The sequence below is a fragment of the Gavia stellata genome, chromosome 2 (assembly GCF_030936135.1).
Source record: "Gavia stellata isolate bGavSte3 chromosome 2, bGavSte3.hap2, whole genome shotgun sequence".
Lineage (NCBI taxonomy): Eukaryota > Metazoa > Chordata > Aves > Gaviiformes > Gaviidae > Gavia > Gavia stellata.
Window position 1 is genome coordinate 22,343,307 of NC_082595.1, and position 26,155 is coordinate 22,369,461.

Consider the following 26,155-nt stretch of genomic DNA (forward strand, 5'->3'; position numbering starts at 1 on the left):
ACAAAAAAAGTACAGAAACAATCTGAAAGCAGTATTCTGAAAGTAGTATTAAAAGCCTAGACAAAAGTACTAGATTTCACTTGAATCACCTTATGTTCAACATCCAGATAACCTCTCGGAAAATAGGTAGATCAAACTTCCTGAAAATTCACATGTCTTTCACAGAGAAAATGGCACACGTGGTGGAAATATAGTTGTGGACCGTGATTTTCCAACTCTCATGAGCTGAAATTACCACTCTTAGTTTTATCACAATAAGCTTTTTCAGACATGCCTGTATCTTCTATATTCTTTGCTTCACATTCATTACCATTGATGATTTGAGTTGCAGGAGAATATTAAATGATTAGATTAATAACTTGTACATTTCCCCTCTCTTTTTCTTCCCAGTCAACTGCTTTAAAAAAACCCAAAACACCACACAAAACCAAACAAAAAAAAAACCAAAACCATGAATCACCAGATTAAATAACTCAAGATAGGACAATCTTCCAGAAGAAGGGCTGGTGGGAGCCAATGTTCCTTTCTGTAGAAAAGACTCCCTCCTATTCAGATTAATAAAGCTTCGCATACTCATTCACAGTGTAAGCAAACAAAACCTCATCCTCCAAGATGTTATAAATTGACTTCCCATTTGGTTAAAAAAATAATCCATGCATAGGAGAATGTCAAAGCAGCAAATGGTCTCAGATGGACTTTTAAATAGTCTGCATTCTTTTCAGCCAGCTCTGCTAGGAAAACCTTTGACCATCGTCCAGGCTATTAGCATGGAAAACATTGTTTTGGAGACAGAAGTCTTTCAGGAAGAAACCCAAGGAATTCTGGTAGCTGAGCGAGGCTGTTGCACTGCCAAAACAACAACATCTGGAAATTCGGAATCAGTGACCCCGTTCTCAGTAAGAGAGCAAAATGAGCTTTATAGTTCTAGATTTTTCTGAAGCGCCTTTTGGAGCAGAGGGACAGACGGAAGAGAAGAAGTTGTAGTCCAGCTCTGTGCTCTATCACAGGCAGCTATCCACCTGCCCGGTGTGTGTATCCTCGCCTTGGTATTGAGCACTGGGTCTGAAGAAGTTTAGCAGGCTAGATAGTGGTAAGCCTGTTGACAGTGGCCGTCGTCCCTCCCGAAGCAATTTCTATAAAATTTAGCTGTTCAGACTGCTGATCAGTAAGACACAACGTTGCTTCTGAGTTGCTCCCTCTCTAATGGTAACTTGCCTAAGGAAAACAGACACAGCAGAAGTTACAAGGAAACCTTCCCAGAGAGAAGACAACTTTATATGTCGCCTTCTCTCTTTACACAGCTTGCAGGGACACCACTGCAACACCAAATAGCACCCTGGCATCCAAAAGTTCCAAGATTAAAGGGAGGTCAGTACTTGAGGTACCGAGAAGTTGGCACTCAGTATATGCCCCTCACACGCCTTATTAGCAAAGGCTCTAAAGCAAACACATCTCTTGGGATGTTACACCGTAACAACACTCAAGTCAAGAAGAACATGTCCTTTTAACAAGTACAATCCTGTAAAAGAGTACAATGTCCCCTAACAAGAGGGCCCAGAAAGTAGAAAAGGAGAATCAAACAGTCACGGAGTACAGCCTGAAAAGGTGGTGGGGTGGCCTGGAAGGAAGCAAGAATCCCAAGTAAGAAATCAGCTGTACAGAAATTTTGAAAATACAGAATCAACCTGACTGGTAAAAGGAATTGTCTCGTTCTTCAGGTTAAAAAAGAAAAAAAACCACCTAACAACAACAATAATCCTAGAAACTTCAACAACTGAGCAAGGGAAACTTCAGTATATAAAGAACAAGAAACAAGACGATGTTCATTAACCAATGCTTTACAGGTTGAGAAAGATAACTGCTTCAGTAATATAAATGGCCTGACTTTTAATTTCAGTTTTTAAGTTCCTCAAAACAGAAAGAATTCCATTACTTGTTTCTTTTATGTTTGAGGGGTTTTTGTTTTTCTTTTGTATCATCATTTTCCTTTTTCCCTTTGTTACCAAAAGCACGAAAAGGAAAAGGAAGAAGGAAAAAAAAAAAATCAAACCAGAATACTTGTAAATGGTAATTTTCATTTAAAATCTAATTATCTTGGTTCATTTACTTCTGTTATTAAACAGATGAAAAGAGAGAAGGGCTTGGTTAGCCTCAGAAAAGCTGTTTTGATGGTAGGATCAAAAGAGTTCTCCAGGCACAAGGCATAATGGCTACGAAAATAAGAACAGGCACCCTGGAAAAAAGATTTAGCACCAGTGAGTGAGAAGGTTGGGGCAGGAGTGTGTTGATGAGAGGGATATTTATTTTGAGGATCAAAACAAAATTAAGTATGAAGCACTGAGACTAGAGAAAAGCATTCCTGAAACATATATCATATTCCTGGGGAGATTTTATCACGGTCCTTCTTTTTTTGCCTTGCAGGAATCTAATACAATTTACATTAACATTATTAGCACTTATGTTACCTAAATGTAGTAGAGAAAACTCCCACAGATCCGTTAATAATATAAAGACTTAAGGATACTGTAAAACAAGGAATTTTCCAGAAGAGAACCCCCAGCATTATCAAAGCTTGATGAACTAGCAGCAAGGAAAAGAGATTAAATGCAAGACACTCCCTATCATCAAGCACAGGGTATAAGAGATGACAATACAGCAAAACGAAATATTAACAGAGCAATCTCATGAAATCAGTGAAGGATTATGAGGATTATGTCCATGTTACTTACGCTTGAAGCCACGACATGACTTAAGTAGGCAGGCTGAGTTTTAAATTGGTCAAGCTACAGCTTAAGGAATCAACCAAACGCTAGTCTTAGAAAAGATGAAGTCCAGTCCTACACAGAAGGTGACGCTGCAGGCAAAGACAAAGCCATTGGGACACCTCCACCAAAGAAGTTCAGCTAGAATTTCTTCAGACATACAGACTGGAGAGTTTTCGCCCACAAGTTCAGGGTCACTGTTCTATACATTTTGCATTCTCAGTTTTAAAGATATGATTAAGCAAGTCCATAATGAAAATACTGCTTTTTCCTGTAAAGCTTTTAGTATTTTATTTTGGAGATCAGTAATAAACCTGTAGAAAGAGACAGCAGCAGAACTGTGGAAGTTGCATATAACACTTATTATCAGACCATTTCTAAATGTTGAAAAGTTTTGCATCACTTCTATATGAACTAAGTGACTCCTATGGAAGTTCTTCCTATTCTAATTCTCCAGAACTTATGGAGAAATCAAAGCTAGTGTGCTCCCAAGTAAGAATTCCTTTCTAAAATTCTGGATATTGTCACAAACAGATACCCAATGTAATAGTGCATTTCCCCACGAGTATAGTAATCTTTATACACAAAGAACATTTAAATGTTACAAAAGGCAACTATCTAGCTTTTAATTAAAAGATACTGTGAAAGGGAATAGTTCTTGTGCATCTTTTGCATATTATTAGCATTGGGAAATAGCAAACATGCTAAGCAAGGGTAAAAGTTGTAAAATCAGCATTCACATCAAGCAGATTACCATCTTTCCAAGGCTTACTAGAATCCAAAGAGTTCATTTGATTTCATCCTTTGACTAATGTTAAATCAACTGGTCTGTTTCCCAGAGGGATGAGACAGGAAAATAGGACAGTCACAAAAGAGTTATGCCATGGAACCAGTACCCATACAACCACTGGCCAAGTGCACTGACTTTTCAAGTGCACTGATTTTTTTCAAGTACACTGATATAGGTATAGACCCTTTTGAATTAATTAGTATATGAAATAAACCACAATATAAACCATTCCAACCCTGCATTTTTCTCATATTTTTCCATACCAGCTTATTTTTTTTTCTGTTGAAGATCTCTTTGGTTTTTTACCACTATGTACCTCAGTTACCCTTTCCTTCGGTTTATCATCCTCACCCTTCATAATGTAACAAACATTTCAAAACCAAAGACAAGACATTAGTTAAGATGTTATACAAATGCTAGTTATCTGGTATTGTAAGAATCTGTTTTTCTTATTTCACTACTTTTTAATGAGGAATTCTAAATATCTGATCTTCTTACAAATAAAACACAATCCCTAAGGACTTCAGGTCAAAAATCACTTACTAATAATAGTTTTTTAAGTAATTCACTAACTTCAATATTCTTGTAACTCCAAACTTTCTCACTCCTGAGGCAGGTACTTCCCTCAAACTAAGCCATCAGGGAGTCAACAGAAGCAAATTAAAAAACTTGAAAAACAAAAAAAAAGCAAAAAACCCACCAACCTCCCCAAAACACATTATTTTTTACTTTATCTGATTGTTTAATTTGATGTCCACTCTTTCTTCTTTGAAACAAAAAAACCCCAATAATTATTTCATGTTTAGCTTTTCCATGCCATTCATGGTATTAAACACCTCTCATACCCCTGAAGGCAATTCTGTATGAGTTTAGGAAAGATAAATTGACAAAGACTTTGTTTGAGAACTGTTCCATGCTGTTTTCATATGAAAGAGGCCAGAAAGCAAACCGTCCAGAAGGGGCAAATATGACCTTCCTAAAAATGTGGCAAACCATCGGATCATCATTTAGCTTCTGAATTTATTCCATTATGGACTACATTCAAAAATGAGGCCAGAAGATTGCTCCAGAAGCCCAGTGTTTCTGAAACAAAACAACTCCATTCAATTAATGAGACCTTTTCCATGTAGTGGGAACCATGTATGCAAGAACTGTAACCCTTTTCTAGAAACAAGGTTCTTGAAATTCCACCAATGACATTTCAAGGAAGAGCAGTGATGAACTACTTATTATTTTTAAATGGTCCACAACCTTCCGTTCCACTTTTTAAGTATTAAAATCTGACACAATGTTTCCTGCTTATCTCTAGAGGAAACGCAACTTCAAACTCTTTTGATATAACCTCAGTAATGTTGGTATTATCTGCTCCGAGTACTGTTAGAAAGTCCTGGGAAATTCTCATGTCTACTTCCCTTCCAAAATGCAAACACCCAAGTGATAATTCTATTGCTTTATTATGTATATGGGTCTCCCTAGGCTTCTGTACAGTTGTGAGTTTAAAGACAACTGCCAAAGACATCATTGATCTCTGTGATACAAACAGAAATATGCCTGTTCAAGTCAGAAATTATCCTGAGCTAGACCACCTATTCAATTTCCAAACAAGTTAATAGCTGATTAAGTAGAAGGAATGGAACAAAATAGAGTAGGAAGTCTTGGGGGGAAGAGGAAGAGCAATATTCAGCGTGGTCAAGGTATACACTAATTATTAGTCTGACAAGTGAAAACAAAAATTTGTAACAGAAAGGTACGTCTACCAGCTGACTATAGATTGAGAGAGTTCAAAGCAAGCTTGCTTGTCAAGAATGCAAACAAAACCAAATTCTATAGACACTACAATCTCATTCTACTTCCAAGCATAAAACACCATCTAAAAGTAGACAGAACTGAGAGTTACTTTAATTTATTAATCTGGGTTAAAATTTCTTAAGTTTAACAGTGAAGGAGTAAATATACCGTTAAGACAGCACATGATCAGATTAAAGTACTACGTATACTTTTCCATAAAAACTCATACATAAAAAAAGGAAGCTGCTTGTATAACTATGATCAAGACTTCCTCCCCCTGTGCAAATGCTGGGGGTTTTTTTGCTTATGGGAAATGTGCTCCTTCCTTTAGGTAGGATCGTCTTGAAAGGTTTTGCAATTCAATACTTCCTGGGAGTTGGTAGAAGAGCATGGATGGTATTTTTAAGTTATACAATACAGGTGCAAAAAGCTGATCTTAGATGCAAGCAGGGACCTCTGTATTTGCAACATCTTATAGCTGCTTCTGCAGAAATTTCACATGCCATTTCTTCTGAAAACGTTCTCCTATTACTTCTCTTTTTTAGAGGTCTCTGACACTAAGAAGTCAGCCATCAGGCTCCAGAAATGTCTTGTGTTTCAAGAGCTTCTGTTAAAGTTTTGATGAGATGGCTTTAGACAAAAAACCTTTTAAAATACTTATCTCTTTCTCATTTGTGGACTTCAGGAAAATGTGGTTGCTTGCCAAAACAACCCACATTGTGAGGTTGGACACCAAGGCAGTGATAACTATCATCACACTGAGAACATCTAAGAATTGCTGAGGCAGCTGTAGTAAGGGAGGAAGAAGGTGTCTGCCTTAACTTTGAACTCATCAATTCATTACATATCCTGGAAGACCAACATGGAGAAGATGGACATGGAACATGGGTCACCTATAAAGGTCACACATGCGCCCTTTTATCCTTGCTCTTTGTGGATATTCAGTACAGTGCATCTGTAAACAGGACTGAATACCACTTTCTCACTTAGCAGACCTGAAAGAAGAAAAATGGTTTTCCTGAGAAAAATATTTGCTGTTTCCTAACTTTTGAGGATTTCTCTTTAAAGACTAAAATACGTGAAAATACCTAAACACCTATTTCCAGGTATTATGAAACTTCACAAAAATCGCACTGTTCTATTTAGCCTTTTCATCAACTGTTAAAACAAACAAAACCCTATTGCAAGCCTGACTTTGATGTGCAATGGATTCAACTAGCATCAACACAGAGCTTTCCTTCAATACAAAACCTGCCTCTTCAGCAAGGAACAGTCTCCAATTCAACACTAAGTGTTACAACACCATGATACTGGATGGTCAGATGTACTTGAGATGGCAAAGTGGTCTGCTAGAGGTAAAGTACAGGAGGAACAGCATGAGCAAGTTGGCCATGATAGCGAGAAAACAGAGTTTCTAAGACGCTGATGGAAGAACTGAAGGCATAGCAAAGCTTCTGCAGAACACTTAACATGCTTTTGTTACACCTTTGGTCCAGCTACCCAGGTTACTCAGAAGTCAAGCCCTGAATAGAAATCTCAGGAAGATACAGGTGCTTGGATTTGTATTTGGTCTTACCAGTTGCAGATGAACCTTCCTTTAACAAAAACTGGAATCCACAACCACTTTCTCTTGGGTACCATTTCTTGAGGATGAGATGGGTGGAGGAGAAGGATCTAAAATTCTAGAACAAATACAATGCAGACCTCTGTATCAGCAAAAGTTGCTTAAGAGAGGTGACTGGTACAGGGGGAAAAGAGAAAAAGCTACACCTCCTGAAAAATCATGACTGCCCTCTAAAGAAGGTTGGCAAAACCAAAGTGGTGAACTCTGTACTGAGCACTGAAATAATGTATCATAAAATTAAGGTCTTCCAAAAGACAGGAAGACCTAAGAAAATAATCTAGGCAAACATGCAAGAATCATGTCATATTTCGATAAGGAAGAACGTAGAAAAGATCTGGCCCAGCCAAGCAGCTAAGAAGAATGAACAGAAAAGGTGTACTCTACCCCTCCTATTGAGTGGGATAGATGCAAAGGTAATCAGGGACTCAGAGGCCACCTCTACAGATGCTATCAAAAGAAAAACATTATGCAGCTAGCTGTGTGTGGGTATTCTCAAATATAACGCAAATATAAATTGGTAATACCTTGAAAGAAAACTTACAACTATAGACTTCTCAGTGATGGTTCTGGTGGCTGCCATAAAATGAGAAGAACACAACTGTGCTGGTTTATGTGTAGCTGCCACTAGGATTCCCTAGACACTGGTGTAACATGAAATACAGAATGTTGGCTGGTAGGTCTAATGTGGTGACAGGTTGTGGACACAGTAGATGATACATAGACAACAGGTCCAAGTGTCATAAAAGGGGATAAAGTACATTAAAAGCAATTGCTTACTGGGCAAAGTAATCTAGAAGGATAACATAATCATAAATAAATTTAAATGACCTCTGAAGAGGTGTGATTTTTGCGTAAACAGCTACCACAGGACCTCTGTTTCTGTTCACTAACATGAAAAAGACAGCATGGTTGACTTAACTGGTATCTACAAGTTTTCTGAAAAATAAAAGTGAAACTGCTAACGATGAATTTCTCAAGCGGCATCTATATTGTGCCTAAGACAGCACAAGTTCTATTAGAAACAAAAGACTACAAATAATAAAACAGGCAATTTCTTCCTTTGGAATCAAAACAATTCAGTAATAGTATACAAAATTTAGAGACTCTCTCTAATATAAACCGCTACTATTCATTAATATCATCAGAACTGCTAAATAAAGCACACTGATATTAGAAATATTTTAGTACAGGACAGATGCAAAAGAGTGTTTTCTTAATTTAATAGATTATTCTTAAAATGAAACATGTTTTTGTAAATTTACTCTTTTTCCTACTGTTTCATCTCTTCAAAAGTAATTTTATTTAATTGAAAATTATAATAAAATCTAGTTTTGTACTGTTCTAAGTTGTATTCATTTTCTATCCAAATATAGCTTAACATAAACCTTGGGTAAATAAATTATTTGCTACTACATCACAGTATTACTCATTTTCTTGAGCTGTATAAAAATATAAATATTTAAGAATTGTGGGGGCAAGTTCGGAGCTGGGCTGTTTTCTAAGTAAAACTTTATGCTTAGGGAAAACAAAATGCACATATAAATTGCCCCACTGACCCTCCAACAGGACTGAGTAGGTGATTACAATGTAAAACAATATGTTACTATACCATCCAGAGAACTAACACTTTTGCTGGTCAAGTACATTTCACTTCTTTACTATACTGCAGACCAAACTGTGGCATTGCCATTCACAGCAGCCCCAAATTGAGACATTTTAGCCACATATAAAGAAAAAACAACAGGGAAAAGACTATTCAAACAAGGAAAAAAGTTCTGTGACTAATTCATTTAAGAAACTTTTTCAGAGGTTTTCTTCTAAACAATAAACCTATAATGCTACTCCTCCACACTACTCAAGCCAATTGAGAGTTTTGCATTTGCAACGCCATAGCTATCTGCAACTAAGTGATAGTGAAATGGTCCAATTCAAAGAGTCTTCATTCGCTCATCCCTCAAGCCCAAGTCTTTTGGGCTCCAATCTTGCAAGACTGTATCTGTAAAAAGGTCGTCTTCAATTTTCTGACATATGAAATAGTCATTGCAACTTGCATTCCTGTTTTGTTTAGACTTATTAAGCAGTTCACTGTTCTTAAAGTTTCTGCCTCTGTAACTTGTTATCTGCTTCTGTTATGCTTCATTTACATTTGTTTCTTCCCTCCTCCTCCCACCACAACAACCTTGAAACTGCTTTTTTAAAGCTTAGCCTCAGATAGAAAATAAACGACAAGAGATTTTGATGGATAAACATATATCAATTATTCCTGAACTTTTTCTAATCTAGAACATATTCAGGCTTATGGTGTGAGCTTTTTAAATAAGTATGTAAAGCAAACTTTTATTGGGATTTAGTGAACATACTCACGGATGCCTCTCTCCTCTCAGAAGGATATTATTATATCCTATACTACCAGCAAGATATTCAAGCCAACGTGTGCATGCTGCAAGAGTTCATCTCAGGGGGTAAACGACCATGACGCTCACTCACTGGGAGTGATTCACTTCTAAAATCTGGGGGAGGAGGGGTGTGGGAAATGTTATTCTTCAATGTTAAAGTAGCTTGGGGAAGGAGATACATTTCCATTTTATAAAGTAAATCCTGTGAGACAATATTAAGAAGTCCTGGGTTGCTTTTGTTCTTTTGGGGTTTATTTTTATTTGGTGGGTGTTTTGGGTTTTTTTTTTTAAGCTACAATCCAATACAAGGAAAAGGACTGGCGACTACAGAAGACAGAAATCAAGAAGGCAGGCACTCTGATGGTCAGATTTTTAAGGCAAGCTTAATATCTTCAAAATACAAAATCAAGTTTCATAAAACTGTCTCTGTCAAAGCAACATCAGTTGCTTTTGCTATAATTACATCCTTTAATTCTCAATTCAATCCTCTATCAGTTTTCCCACTATTTTTCTCAGAACTGATATGAAGATAACCAGACTTTAATTACTTATTTTTTGTTCTTTTTAATATTGGCACAGTACTAACTTCTTTCTAGTTCTCTAGAATTTTCTTGGTTTATCTGGTTTTATTAAAAGACTGACCAAGAAGGGGGGGGCGGATATAAAAATAGTCTCTGCGATAACAGAGCACTGAATGAATCCTGAATTACCAGATTTGTAACAGGCGACAGCAGGGAGAATGGAAACTGGCACAAGGGAAAAGGCTATACTTAGATTACATGAAGTGAAAAGAGCACAGAAGCAGGGGGATAAAACTAGAGCAAGAAGCAGAGACCTAGTAAAGACTAAATTTCCATATTATTCTAATAAAGACAGCAGCCACAAAGAAAAAAAGGTAATCCAAAAATATTTGGTGCAAAGCTATCCAAACATGCCATTTACTCCGTTGTATATAATCCTATGACAAATGTACAAAACTGTATGAGCAATAAAGATGTAAGCCAACACTAATCACTGAAATCAGCTCATATTGTTACAGTCCTTTCTTCATAGATAAAAAATTAAACAGATTTTGATAAATATTTTTTACATTTACAAATAAATTCTCAAAGGGATCTGAAAATTTGAAGAAAATTCATTCACAACACAAAAACTGGAAACATCCGAAGATAACGGATTCCGTACACTTCATCTTGATCATCTTCATTTAACTTTGTAACAGAAGACGACAAACTTATATTAACAAAAATGTGATAATAGGTTGTCTGTAACAGCTCTAATACATTTTCATTCAATAAGCTCCTTGGTGAAGAGAGCATCTTTACCAAGACCAGAGACAGGAAAGGTAAATGATATGTCTAACACAACAGCTAGAAATTTAAGGTAAGTGTCTCGTGACAGTCTGATGAAAGCTGAAGCAACCGGTATTTTGGTATCAATGCCAAATCAATAGGCTGTTCTGTTTGAACCACTGCATCAGAAATCAGTGTGAAACTAAATGTAACCTCTGAATGCAAGTACAAGAGCTTATGGTATCGGATGTTTGTTTACTATTCCCACTTTTCCCCGGCATTGCTAGAGGAGTTTTCAATATTATGAATAGGCATTCAAGAGCTCACTTGTAAAACAAATGCCAACTTAACATCAGACTTAAGGATCTCTGTTTTCCTAGCACATTACATAAAAGAAACCAGCCAAGAACAAGATATGGCACAGAAGTCAATCTGCTCCTGCTGTACGTGAAGTTGTCAGCTACTCTTTAACTGAGCTAGTGACATGCCATCCATCCTTAACTGTGATATTCTCCTTGATGCCTCTCTGGTTCTGCTGGTATTAATCCTTTATTTTAGTGGCAGTAAATGAAACAATTAATTGTAACTTCTTGAAAAAGTCCATAATCTTAAAAATAGTTTCATGAAGTCTAAAGACTATGACCTTACGAAACACTATCTCTGCTTTTAATAAATTATTCTCAAATGTACATTAAAACGTACAGTTTTGAAATGCAAGTCTCATGTGGGATAGAGACCCTGGCTTCAAATATAAAGCTCCAATGTTACCTCAAATCTGAGGAAACACTGAACCTGAATTCAAATGGTTTGACTTTCATGTTGCAAGTAACTGAACTTAGTCTCCCTTTGTGCTCTCTCTTTTCATAGGTATACTTCTCTTCCCTCTAACCTTCATCTAATCTTTCTTTTCAGACTATCCCCATGCTTCTGTTCCTTTATTCCCCCCTTCAAGTAATATCTTTACCTACAGCACATGAATGACAACTATGGCATTGTCTTCCTTAAGAAGCACAACAGTATATTAAAATCTTAACAACTAAATACGTTTCTAGCAGGCACACAACATGTAAAGCATCTATATGATACTATTGCTGCCAGATTCAGCTTTTCTTCTTTCTTTCTCACCTACTCTATTAAAAAGTGCATTATTGCTTTGGCTGAATTAAGGCAATCCAAAAATCTAGCAACCCACATAATAACTATATACAGCAACATAGACTGAGGCACAGAATTAATGGAGGAGTATAAGACACCTATAATTGTTTCAACCTGCCTGCAGACTCTGACTAGGTTATGCTAATTATGGTTTTTTTGCAGTTTTACACATCAAGGAGGACAGAGGTATTAACAAAAAAACCCTCAGAGGATCATAAGACTCCGGGAGGTAAGAACTCACCTATCCCAGCTCTGATCCCTTGTCAAACTCTGATCCCAGTAATGCACAGCAATCTGATTTCCAAGCTGTTTCAGTGCAATTCACAATTATCTAATAATTCACACACTTTAAGCCTGCTTATACAATTGGGGTCTTTGTGTGCAGGAGATGAGAGTACTGGTTTTCTCACCTAAGTACCATGCACATGTACAAGTACACTTCAGACATCAGTTACAGTTAACGCACAGCAAACCAACTGGTTATATTTTTAAACATTATAAAAGAAAGAAAAAGATTCTTTCAAGAACATGTTTGCTCTAGGTGTTTTATTTAAGATCAGTTCCCATGCGTGCGCTAGAAATAGAAAATATTTCCACTGGTCATTTTTTTGAAGTAAATGAAGTTTTATTTTCTTAATACTCTACGTTCCCTGAGAGAAGGAACACTGAAGTTATCTACAAAGAATAAAGTGGCTATTTCTCATTCCGTCCACCCAAGCAATAGAAAAAAAAAATTAAAAAAAAAAAAAAAAAAATCAAACCACAGCTTATATAAGACTGCAGAAAAATACAACACAATTTTACTTTTGGGAAACAAAAATAATTTAGCCTATATATCACTTTTTAATCCAGCAAGTCAAAACAGATTTGGAAGTAAAAAAATCTACTGTTAATCTAAGTTTTCTATTGTGTCAAGGTTTCTGAGTGTTAATCTAAACTTCTGAAGTTTTAATCTGAGATTGCTTCTTTGACTTCATAATCTATCTTTCTGAATACAGTCCTTAGTAGCATTTTATTCTAGTTGTCTTGAACATGCTGAGCTGTACTGGCAGCAATGCCAGTACGATGACTAGATAAAATCTACAGCCTCCTGTGCAATCCCAACTAGCCAGGTCAGCTCTAACTAATATGAAGTTACTGTAATTCCTAGGAAGGTTAATGAGAATATGCTAAAGAATAAAGGGAGGATAGTGCGAATCTATACCATGTTCTGGTCTGAAATTCAGAAAACAAAAAAAGAAAAGAAAACAATAACTCTGAATGAAAGAATGTTTGTAGCATTCACTGAATAATGATAATAAATACTTTTTAACTAGCAGAGTACTATGTGTATTCTAGAATTACAAGTAAGATTTGTCAAGTTTAGAAATATATTTTCAAATTTTAAATAGACAGGATTACTGCACTATATGAAGTTCTTCACATCTCTTTTCCTGCCTTAACTTTTTCTTTTTAAATAGATATATTTTTAACTCTCCATGCAGTAAAAGACTCTCATATTTCATACGAACAACAGTTTCAAAGAAGTCACCATATTAAATGTGTACCCAAAGGGTACCCAACAGGGAAGATCCCTGATTTATTACACAACCTTTGCCATTTTCTATTTCTGAATTCTTTGCAAGATTATCACTCCTTTACAATCTCACAAGGGGTTGAGAATATGGCAATATTGTATGGTGCAAAGACCTTCATACCAGATAAACCAGGTTTGGGAAGTCTGTTGTAAAAACAGAAGCTAAAACAGTGGTGCAGAATTTTGGAACCAAACCAACTTCACATTGTCTTACTTCTCTGAATCGTAATAAATTATACCTACTTGAACAACACCAGAAGTTAAATGGAAGTGAGTACCTGAAACTTCTGTTTCCCTACAGTTCCAGATAGCCACTGTCTTTCAGCTTCTTACAGTGGTCTTCCACATCCAGAAATACCTTTTTTTCTTTAACTATGCAAGATTTTCTCTGGCGTATATTCTGCCATCTCCATCATTTAATTCCTTATCATCAAAGACTTTCAGATGTTTCTCAAAAGAACTGACTTTTGTAAACCTAATTGAATACACTGAAAATCAATCTAGAGGCACAAGCCCCTCAAATAATTTTAGCAAAATCAGCTTCATGCATTTGCACTGAGAAGAATTTTTCTCTGCTTCAAAAATATAGATTTCGTATTTCTATCAGCCTGATATACCTTTAACCTACATCATATATCTTTTATTCTGTATTAACATTTATTGCCGCAGAAGTATGCATTATTATCCTGTATTTATAGTACTTGAATTGTAGAGAACAAGTTAAAAATACTCAGCCATCAAGACACCAACCTTGTGGGCAGGGTACAGCAGCCATCAGCCGTCAGCCTGACTTGGGTTTCATAGCTATCCAGTGGGCAAACAACTTGTTGAACAGGAGGACATTCGACTGTGCTGCAATCCACACTGAACACTATGGAGGAAGAGGAGAAGAAAATTCCTTTTACTCATGCTTTAGGAGCTTTTTGCTAATTACTTCATCATAAGCAACCAGTTATGCATCAGCCTTTTAATTTAAGTAAGAAAAACTATCTAATGAATGCATGCTCGGTAGGTAACATTACAAAAAGACTTCCATTCTCTTTAAGATTCACTTTTTAAAATTATTGACTCAGAAAGCAACTGAACTAATATTAGTTAATAAAAAAAAATCATAAAAGTTAGACAGGCAACCTTAAGCAATTATTACACCTGTGAATAATATTAGTTACTAGAAATATCCTAGGTTATTGAGAATGTATTTTCTCCACAGCTTTTGAAACAGTTAACAATTAATTGTGTAATTTTTTCCTGATTAAAGTCTGTTTAAAGAGTAAAATACCTGGGTTATAGGAAGTAAAAAAAATATAACAATACACTGTGGATTTATGCCTGCACATGTAAACTACATTTTTAAAGGTTATTCCATTAGGTTGTGTTGTGAGGTGTTTATATATAGTAAAAAAAAAAATGCAAATTACCAAATCTATCTGCATTAACGAGATGAAGAATTCCACATAACTATTAAGACCAACCTATGCTTTTTAGAAAGCAGCAAATGCTTAGAAATGCAAAAAATAAAAATCAGGCTGAATATACATTTAATCCTATGAATCATACTCAGGAAAGCTGAAACACATCTTTATCTTATTTGGTCCTAAAATCTCCCATCTTTACAAACAATACCAGCTCAGGCATTATCTATTTGCTCTTCCTTATCATAATTATACTAAGAAAGTACAGAATAAAACATGGTTCCTTCTTTAAAGAAACAAGCTACCTACCGAGTGAGTAGGCAGGATGGACAGAATGTTATCAGACTGATACCCTGATCACTGATTACCCTTCACTTCAGTATTGACACTATTACGACCACTTACTGCAGTGCTAAAGCAGCTTGGCAATGCTACGCCACTCTTCTTGCAAGAGCTGATACCTTTCAAAATCCCATTTTCTGTCTTCTAGTCCTACATTTTTCAGGCTTGATCCTCAGAGGTACACAGCAATAATAATTCAATCAGTCATAATGAGACATCAGTCTCAGAATTACGTCTCATTAAGCACATAAATGAAAGCGCAAGTTCAATGAAACCAGTTTGCAGCTCATCAAGGTTAGGACCAGTAGGTTTGTCTTCAAGACCATTCACTTTCAAAGTACATGAGTATGTGAGTATCCTCTGTATAAGCAATATTCAGAATCTGCCTTTTTCCAGTTATTTGGGAAATGGAGCCATCTGCTAAATGAGAGCAACCTGACAAGTTCAAGAAGTTCCCACTGAGAAATGCACAAATTTAATTAAAGTCCATTTTGTGGAGTTATGCACAATGCAGAAAGTTACTAAATTTAAATTGAAATATTCCAGTTAATAATCTTGAGAAAGACAATTATCGAATTTCTTTTATATCTCTTCATAAACACAAAGATACCTATTTGCCTTTAAGACAGGAGTACTTAATTTTGTAATATTTCACTTTGAAAAGCCCTAGAGTTTTATGTTCCATTTTATTAACAAATAACACATTTGAAACAGTTCTTCTGTAAGAAATACACATCCAATTCCTCCATTATCACAACAGACATTGAGAATCATGAGCTCATCAGTATGGCCCAACATGACCAATACAATTTGCACGATTCTGTTGTGCCAAGTGACTACCAATATCCAGTTTCCTGAATTTAAACTAGTAACCTTTCTCCCTCCCTGGATTCAAGGCCTCCTCTGCCTCCTCCCCAGGTAACTAGTGTGGGGAAAAAACAACCAGCAAGTTCTACCAACAAGCTGCTACTGCACAGCTATTTCTGTGTCCATCTTTCCATACACCAGTAATGACAATGAAAGAAAAAACACAAGGGAACTCCCTAATCACACTACCAAGTATCAACTAAGGTGCTCTTTCTTCCTAAATAGTTCCAATTCTTTCCAGTGGTTATAGCATGGTAGTACATGGCTCACTAACACTGAAAAGCAGCCCAAAACAGTCTTTCTTTATTAAAAAAGTACAAACCTATGAAAAATGACAAACAACTGCCAAATCAAGAGCATTCAAATAGGAAATTCCCATGTAATTCAGTGGCTGTATTCAGTGGTTCCCCTGTTTGATTTGACTTACCCATTTTTATTTATTTTATACCGATCTCTTACTAGTACAAGAGTGCCCTCCAATTCTTGTAAGGATTAGTAGGATTTGGTGAACAAAGGCTATACACTGAGCCTATGCACCACCCACAAAATTTTATAATCCACACTGATACCCCACCTCAGCCTTCTCTCAAAACTAGGAGATCTTTATTATTATGTCATTAGGATAATCATAGAACAGCTGAGGTTGGCCAGGACCTCTGGGCATCATCTGGTCCAATCCCCTTTCCCAAGCCAGGCCACATAGATCTGGTTGCCCAGGACTATGCCTAGATAGCTTTTGAATTTGAATATTTTTGGAGACTCCACCACCCCTTTGGGCAACCTGTGCCAGTGCTCGGCCACCCTCATGGTGAAAAAGTTGTTTCCTGATGTCCAGAGGGAAGCTCTATTGTTTCAGTTTGTGCCCACTGCCTCTGATCCTGCCACCGTACACCATCGAAAAGATCCTGGCTCCACCTTTATACCCTCCCTTCAGGTATTTATATGCACTGATGAGATCTCCCCTGAGACTTCTTTTCTCCAGGCTGAACAGGCCCAGCTCTCGCAGCCTTTTCTCACAGGAGAGAGATGAAGAGAGATAAGAGATGAAAGATATTTGAAGAAGGACAAGAAAGTTCCTACATTTTTTTCTCAGATTTAAATGGGTTTCTCAAACTGGAAAAAGTATTGAGCCAAAATTCCAGATAAGCTGAAAATATTGTAAGGTTACAGAACAGTCTATAATTGGATTCTTCATTACTTAGAAAGTAATGAAGAAAGTAACGAAGTCCCACAGATTAGCTGTACTACTGCCCTACAAAATAAGACTGCAAACATTTGCCACTGAACTACAAGTTTTGTTTTCACATCTTACTTTGATTCCGATAATTACAAAGTATACTTTTCATGAACAGGTTTATTATAAGCTGTTATTATATATTTTATTATAAGCTAAAAAAAATTAAATCTTGTCTAAAGAGAACTATTTTTGTCTATCCTAGAAGCTTTAAGCTTTCAATATATAGTTTGACAAATATGTATCTTCAAGAACTCATAAACATGTTGCAATTTCCTATCAGTGAAGATGCACCTGATCAACCTTTGCTTACAAGTTTTCAGGAACTTTCTCATGCACTGAATTTGTATACAGTAGCATCTGAGAGTCACTAATTTTTCTAAACGAATGTAGCAGAAACCCTACCATGGTTGCAGACCCTGACACAGCTGCAGTAATATGCAACCTCCTTTGTAGACTACAAAACCGAAGGTCTCTGATCATGAAACTGTTAAAACCTAGGTGAAAATAACTTTATAGTAGAATATGTTAACACAAGTATATTAAGTTTCACCTCTACATATTATGCTGACTTTCCAAAGAATAGAATGTACAGTTCAGGGACAAGATCTAAATAGCTACCCATGCATCTAAAGGTCCAGGATCAAGGCAGTATTTGCATCTCTGACACAGCAAAGTGGCTCAGCACAGGAAAAACTTCATATTTTTCCAGAAGTCACAGCTTTCTGGGGGTCCAGTACAAATAAGCCAAACAATAACATTCTCTTTACAACTGTGTTTAAACCAAGATTTGGTACCAGAAAAGACCCCTCCATTTCAGTAAGAGTAATTTTCAGGCCATGCAGGGGTGCTGGAGAAGGTGAGTGACTAAAAGCTCTGCCAGAAAGACTGCTACGAGAATGACAAATGAGTGGTCTTTTCAACAGAGGTTCTGTCTAGCATGACAGACATTTCCCAATGCTTTCCCAAGGATGTCAGAAACTAAGAGATGACACTGCCCACCTCACCATATACAACAATAACAACAAAGTTATCAATAAAGGTACAACAAACATCTGTTGGATAACTGCCAAAGTAAACTATGTACTTTTATTCAGAAGTGGCAGCTAGAGTTCCTATCACAACTTCAGCAAAATACCTTTTAGATTAGATTTTAACTCCATCTTTAAATAGACAAACATGATTTTAAAAACATCATTGCTCATACTGCTTTAGCTTCTTAGCAAAAGAGGCACATAGACCCCCACAAATCTCATTTCAGGTTATTTTTATTTTTAGTGTTAACACATTATGCAGCTACATTTGAGACTGTTCATTCAAACTACCTTTAAGAAAAAGAGCATTCTGAAAAATAAGGTTAAGAACTGTAACTCCCAGCTTAAAACTAAATTCAGTGCTCATTCACTAAATTCACTGCTCATGAATGGCCAGTTATACACAGCTCATAGGAACAACTGCTATCTCACCTCTGAGCTTAGCAACTGCAGCAAAACAAAAGGGACATGACATACTTATTCTCAGTAGGTACCACAACTGTGATGAGATGCTTCATGGAGCAACGGGTAAGAACATTTAAGACAAATTAATCTGGAGGTTAATAGACAAGTATGACTAAGCTACTAAGTTTCTTCACTGTTCATTTTAACTCAATGCCAATGCCTTTAATCATTGTATTCCTAAAGTAAAAGAGGTAGAAGAGGAAGTAGATCTCAAAATGAAAGATTCTATTTTTCTTATAGCATTTACTGTTAAGGAAATACTTCCTATTTTCCTTTCAGTAACTCAGTTGCCAATCACAGTATTTGAACATATGCAGTTCTCAGCAGAAGGCTCCAAACTCAAATGCCACTGTGAACTGGAGAGCAGTGACATCTTATTTAAGGAACAGAAATAAACACAATTCACGCTTTAATTGCGCGAACACTTACTGGCACAAGGCAGACCTGCTATCGTAGGAAGGAGTCCTCCCAGCTTCTGGCTATTTGTTTCCACCAGAAAGCCCTTGCTGGTGCGAAACCCCTACGAAGTCTGGTTAAGCAGACATGGAGGTGCACAAAGAGCGTTCTGGTAGAAGCACTCACAGAACTAAAGTTTTTAGGTCTGTGGCAAAGTATGTAAAACAGTTTCCTCTGTTCGACATGTATACTCCATACTGACACTATTCAGTAAAACTACTGACATCAGCCCCATAAGAAACTCTGCATGAACACTTATCTACCAGGCCTTATACTGTCCATTGTCCCATTTTTTTCAGCAACATGGCATTAAAAACAGAGGAAACATGAAACAGAGCATTGCTAGTTCAGTTCCTCTCCAACTCTTCTTTCCTACAATTCTTCAGGAAACCAAGTCAAACTCTGAAGACACAGGGTTTATTACCAGGCTGAATAAATATTCCTGCCCTGTGAGGAGCATTACCTAACTTCATGACCACTATTTCAGCAAATCCACACAGATAATTCATATAGTGTTCACACATACCTAAAACCAGTTGTATGCTACTACATATACAGTAGTACATGTATATACACACAGAGAATAAATGGCATAAAACAGTGCAGGAGAGGCAGGATGGACTAGATTACCTCCAGAGTCATCTAGTCTTCCAACCTCAATTACTCCATGATTCTATAAGCCTATGAATATACAATCCTAATAAAACAAGATATTCCATTGCCTGTTCTTAAACAAAGAAATTTATTTAAAACCACAGACAGTGGTGAACACGACGGAACAGTTTAGATGGAAAACAACAGCAAGGTTTGTGCTGACTTGCAAATTTAAAAATAAAATCCCTAAACTTTCTACAAGAAAGGGAACATTAAAAAAAGATTTCCCTATTTGTTTAGTCTATAATTTTCTTCGTATATCAAGTACAAATGATGTTGTCTATGCAAGTACAGCTTGCACTCATTGAAAACAAGGTTCCTCTGAAAACAGTTCAGATCTGCAAAGATCTGCCATAAAAAAAAAAAAAAAGAGCCTTCCGTGGTATGTAATTTGTAGTCTACTAAAAAATTTATCAACATTCACCTACTCCTCTCCTTGTCTCCCAGTCTTGTGTTGGCTTGTTTTTCCTTTGCGATCTTCCCGCTATGTCAAACAGCAAATGAAAGAAACATGTAGACCAAAGTTATAAAAGCCAAGTTAAACTTCAGTGGCTGTCCAAGTTGACAAAAATCAGGCTATGGAGTGATTAATAATTCCATATTAATAGCACTCCCTTTTTTCCCCTAAAGCCAAGGCACTGCAACAAGTAGGGGCCCCACTTACTCTGTAGTTTGCAGTTTAGCCATTACACTTTTCATCACCTGTCACTACAGGGATGCACAAGGGTACCCACTTACACTCCTCAGCCTCTTAGCCACTGCCTAAGAAACACTTTCATCATCTCCTAAGGTAGAGGAGAACTCTCTACTTCCCCTTAGCCTCTGAATTTCCAACCCCTATTGCAAAGCTCTACACTTCCCTTAAGTTCCATTAGTCTCATTCCCCCATCTCTTCAAAGTCTCTGCTCTTCTACCCTCCTAACATGCATAATTTTTCCAGTCCCATATACCTTCACCTCTTAACTCCCTACAATAAAAAATACAAGCTACTTCAGAAAACAACATACACAGTTACCTAAATCTGCTAATGCAATAAGTAATCATATACGCAATTTGAAGATTCTGTAACACTAACAAGCTGAAAACAACCTTCAAGGAGTAACCTACAATGGTAAGTTTGGACTGAGTTATTTGCAAACTGTAAGACGGGAATGCTAATAACAGTCGGGAGAACATGATCAGAGCTAAAATTTATTTTGAGAAATAAAGAAATAATCCAAAGCTAGCAAAAAAAAAAATTCAGTAAAGCATACTCGAAGTATATATAGGAAGAATTAAAATGTACAAACACAGTGGTTCAGTAGCAGTCATGCTACAGAAAGATCTAGGGATCACAGGTTTTCACAAACTAAATATGACTCTTGCAAAAGAGTCAGCTCTTATTTAAAATTTTGCATGAAAGACAGAAAGTAATTATACTACAGTATTTAGTGCTGATGAAGACTCACCCAAAACAGTAGTCTGCTTTTGGACACCACATTTTAAAGACATGTGGATAAACTTAAGAAAACTTATAGAGGGGCAACATAGCAAGGAAGGAGTCCAAGGAAACTATGTCATAAGAAATTACAGCTAATTCTAGATGAAAGAAGACTAAGGTTGACAGAATGTTCCAGAGCAAAAATTTATATAAAGACTTGTTCACCAACTACTCAGGACAGAGAATGAAAAAGTTTGCCTAAATTTCCACACAGGCAGATTTTCATTGGATATTAGGAAAAACACAAACAGCAGCACTAGAAGATACAAAGACTGTACAATCTTCTTCTGTGAAGGATTTAAGAAAAAGTTAAACAAGTATAGGAAAGGCACAGCTTAAGTATACTCAAACCTGTTTGCATATAAGATTTTGGATTATACAATTTTTATATGCCTGTTTTCATACCTCTATTTTTATTATTCATCTCTACCAAAACCTGGATTGAAGAGTGAATTACATCTTCCACTTCACTGAGGATAATAAATCACAAGAAAGGGTGATTGGTGTTCTCATGAAATGGAAAATGGGTAAACATTGAAAATGTTGTGAAGTCTTTCACTATGCTCCTCCACAATCCTTTCGCTCTCCAGTTTTTAAGGGTCATCACTTTGTAATCTAGAGAAATCTTAAGACAGAAACCTTAATTCTCTGTCCTACTATGAAAAACCTTTGTATAATCTAATCAGTATATAAAGTATATCACTTTCACTAGTAGCATCCACAGAAATGCAGTATTCTCACTAGGCTACTTTTCCCTTGTTGTGCAGTTTAAATTACTGTCTGAAGAAAAAAGAAAGTAAACTTTATCATAATTTTTTTAAGGGGTATTGTCCACATACAATCATTTTAATTTTGAAGATTCAGAAGAATTCAGAGGCTGTATAGGCTTTATTAGATGCAATTATTTAGATTATTCTGCTTGTCAGAAAGTTAGAAAAAATTGAAAACCGGAAAAAAATAGTTTCCACTTTTACCTGGTTTACATTCATAGAGATCACAGCATTCCCCTGGCTTTCCTGATGCCTTAGAAACCAATATATTCAAATAGCCAGGCTGGCAAACCTTCCTCAAGCAGCCTGCAGGATTACACACGCAACGGCTTGGGAGTGGACAGCATTCACCAGGAGGAGCATAGCCTTCAATCAAGATGGAATCTTCTGGACAACGAGGAGAAAACTGGACTTCACAGCGGGCCTTGGAGCAATCGGGTTTCTCTTCTGAAAGGGAGAGAAAAATCAGCATGCCATAAATGTCAGTAAAACACTCCATTGAAGCTGTAAAGATGAGCTCAGCTAAAGCTCCCTTTCTTCTCTACACACCGCCCCCCCCCCCCCCCCCAACAATAAAAAGAAAAGGAAACTGCTGCTGCTGAACTGATTAGCAAAAATTATGGAATATCCTTAAAAAACCCTTGGTCTTTCCAAGACGGCAGATGTGTTACGGAATAGTTTACAAAAATTCTAATTTGTGCAATCTGCATGATTGTTGAACCCACACAGCCTCAAAAAAACAGCTGTGAAGCTACACATTTGGCCATGACATTAAGAAATTAAGAAACATCTTGTCATATCATGCACAGCCCTGATGTTCACACCTACACCTTCAGTTTCCTAAGACTTTCCATTATGAGCAACTGATTTTAATTCATTGATTTATTAAACTTGAATGACCTGAACTGAGATTTCACATATTCAAAAAGCTGGTTAAAAGTTCAACAGCTAACGCATTTGGAGAGTCCATACATTAGCAGAAGAGGATTTTTCCTGTACACAGTCCCAATGCTCATATGAAAAGTGTTGTTCCTATGTACTTCAGTGACTTGAATAGTAAAAGAGAAAAGTTTTGACTAGCACCGGCTGCAAGCACTAGAGGTTTGAGGCACTGGCTGCAGGCACATAGCAATAAGAAAAGGAATATTGAGGAGCAAGGTCAACAAGTTGATGGCAATGGTGACAAGCTGGACAAACACTGAGATAAGACAAAGAGAGAATGAAGACATAGAAGAAGGTTCTTGGACAACTAGGTAACACTCTTCCAAAACTTGGAAAAGAAGTCAAGATTCCCCATTCTCAAAAAAACCAAAACTTAATTCTGTTGTGTCCTGCCCTCCAATGACTAAGCCACACCGGGAAAAATCAGATCATTCCCATGACCGATATACTCCGTAATGCAAACAGTGAGAAACTTGCTCGTATCCAAGAGGGTCTCACTTTGCTCAATATATGTGAGCACTGTTAAAAAACAAGCGGATTCAAGACACTCAGAAGGGCAATATCTTTAGGTCAATAGGGCATGGTGACTTAAGTGTTTGGAGGCTACACAGTGAGCCTTCCCATGCCTGACCAGAAAAAAACCCCACAACAATATAAAACCAAGACATGAATTTATAAACTGTTTGTACCACTCCTTGGTTATTTGCAAGCTCGTAAACTAGATGGTTCTACTACAAATGTCACTATTACCCCTACAAAATTAATTCATTACTTTGCTTGTTGTCATTAAAGTTAGATGCAGAATAGTAGAAACAAGTAAAAACAACACTAGCTTTATCAATCTGATGTTTAAGCTACTGCCATTTAAAAAAGAATCTCTAGTGATAATTTCAATGATTGAATAAGACATCAAATAGGAACATCTCTGATAAGAAGTCAAGAATAACTTCTCCAAGTTTTTAGTAACTCACTGGTTTTGGAGCTATTAAAGTTATTGGATATTGTGTTTGGGTTTTTTAAACTAAAAGCAACACAGAAAATTTGTAATTCTGCTTCCAAACATACACACTGGATGTCAGTAACAACAGTATTTTTTTTTTCCAGAGGATCATTTTCAAACCTAATTTTAGTATCTTCTTTGGAATTCTAGGTCATATTCAAGAATCAAAGCAGTATTGCTTGTCTACATGGTTGATTTTCTAACTGCGCTTTAGTTTCGTTTAAACTTAGAGGGATATAATGCCTAGACATGTAAGTGCTTAGAAAAACATTAATCTAGGTCTTAGCATTAGTAATTGCAAAAGGAAATAATGAATATAAACATTTGCCTCAATTTTAGTCAGCAAATATAGCAAAACAGACTCGAAAAATAATTATACATATTCCCTTCATGTACAAGTACTTTGTATTTTTTCTTACAAGCAACAGAGATTACTAACTTAAATGTGATACTAGATAGCGTCATAACTCTTCTTACAGTTAAAACTCCTGCTATTTCCCTCTATCTTTAAAATAGCCTAGGCTAGATACGTACTTTGCCTAGAATTTAAAATAATATTTGTAAGACCAGTTTTTTTTAAATGTACCCTTATGTTTAGGTTCTTATCTGCTTTATTAAACACATTGTTCAGACTGAACGCTACTGGTTACAGAGGTTCATTGCAGAAAGTTGTATAAATGATAGATAACATACTAGATTCAGTATTTTATTGATATTCTTTAGTTTATGGATATAATAAAAGGCTTGACATTCTAGCTTTTAAAAATCTTTTCATTTTCCACTGCATGTTGTTCAATCATGCACAGAGAAGTGATAGAGCAGTAGTGCAGCAGCAGCCCTTGAAATCCATGCTCATGATAGACCCTTAAATTCACACTGTTCATTCCTTGATCTGCCCTAGCATTATGCATGCAGCGGTCTTCTGATTTCCACGACTAACGGATAATTCCATCCTCATGCAGTCTCGCTTGTGAAAAGACTTTGTATTATACCTATTTTAAAAATTCATAATATACATATTTTTACTTGACTGCATTTACATACATACATATAACTGCATCAAGATGTTTCGTTAAGGACTGTTTGTATTTGACCAATTTAAGCCAACTTTCAGAAATGCAAGGTTTGTCAGAAATGCATGTCAAACTGTTGGGGTTCAGAGTATTCAGGACTCTAGATATATTTATTCTGAAGACCAATGCAAAGCCTACTGTTGGGAGTTGATAAGATTACCTAGCAAAAATATGAACAAGACAAGGATATGTCACTATCAGCATTAAGAAGCATCGCAAGCAGCAGAAGAAAGAGAAATTTTAAATAGAAAATCATGACAAGTATTTTTGTACTAAATGTTCACTCAGTGTTTCATAGTTATTATCTTTGATAGTCTTTTCCACATTAAGAGTATTGCGCTCAATGTAGTTAACTGTAACAGAATACAATAGGACTCTACTATTAAATAAAACCGGCATCACCTTCAGAGGAAATGGTTTAAAGACAAACAATCACCACCTTGCAAAGACATGTTTGTGTTTTAATAGCAGGTTACATAACACCAGCAAATATTTAGAAATCAAACTTAAGTTTTTCTTTTTAATCCAGTATCACCAATACTTTTGTACTTATAGTCCTGAAAAATAAACAAAACCCCCTCCCTACTGCTACTTGTATAAATATTGTGCTTCCAAATTATAATCTCAAACTATGTACATGGTAAAACATTCCCTTCCCAGTATACAAATGCAACTGAACAACAGGAAAGTCAAATATATTAACCCAAGCTGTATCAGCCAACAGACAATTGTCCTTCAGCTTCCCTAACTCCAGCCCACAGCAGAGTCAAGGACAGGTAAAGAAACTTTCTGCAGAGTACATCACGATTTGGTTCTTGATTTTGATGTGGTTTTCCTTTTGTGGAAAGGAGCAAGTGGCTGAAATAATATGTGAATGACAGTATTTAAAGTGTTTTCTTGTAGAGTCCCTACTTCACACTTTTGAAAATAATCTTTATCTAAAACATGAAAATCCAGCAGCTCCCAGCGTAGCGTTACTGTGTTTTAGTTAAAACTTTAATCAGCTATCACCACACTAGCGTAAGTGCGTTCTGAGCCCAGCA

General features: G+C 36.4%; 1 protein-coding gene across 1 annotated transcript in view; it reads right to left on the minus strand.

Annotated features, from left to right (window-relative positions):
• Positions 1 to 26,155, minus strand: part of CRIM1 (cysteine rich transmembrane BMP regulator 1) — a 189,930-nt gene that overhangs the window by 77,740 nt on the left and 86,035 nt on the right. Inside the window, 2 exon segments of the mRNA XM_059829934.1 lie at positions 14,134 to 14,254; positions 22,302 to 22,544. Coding sequence (XP_059685917.1) covers positions 14,134 to 14,254; positions 22,302 to 22,544 — 364 coding nt within the window.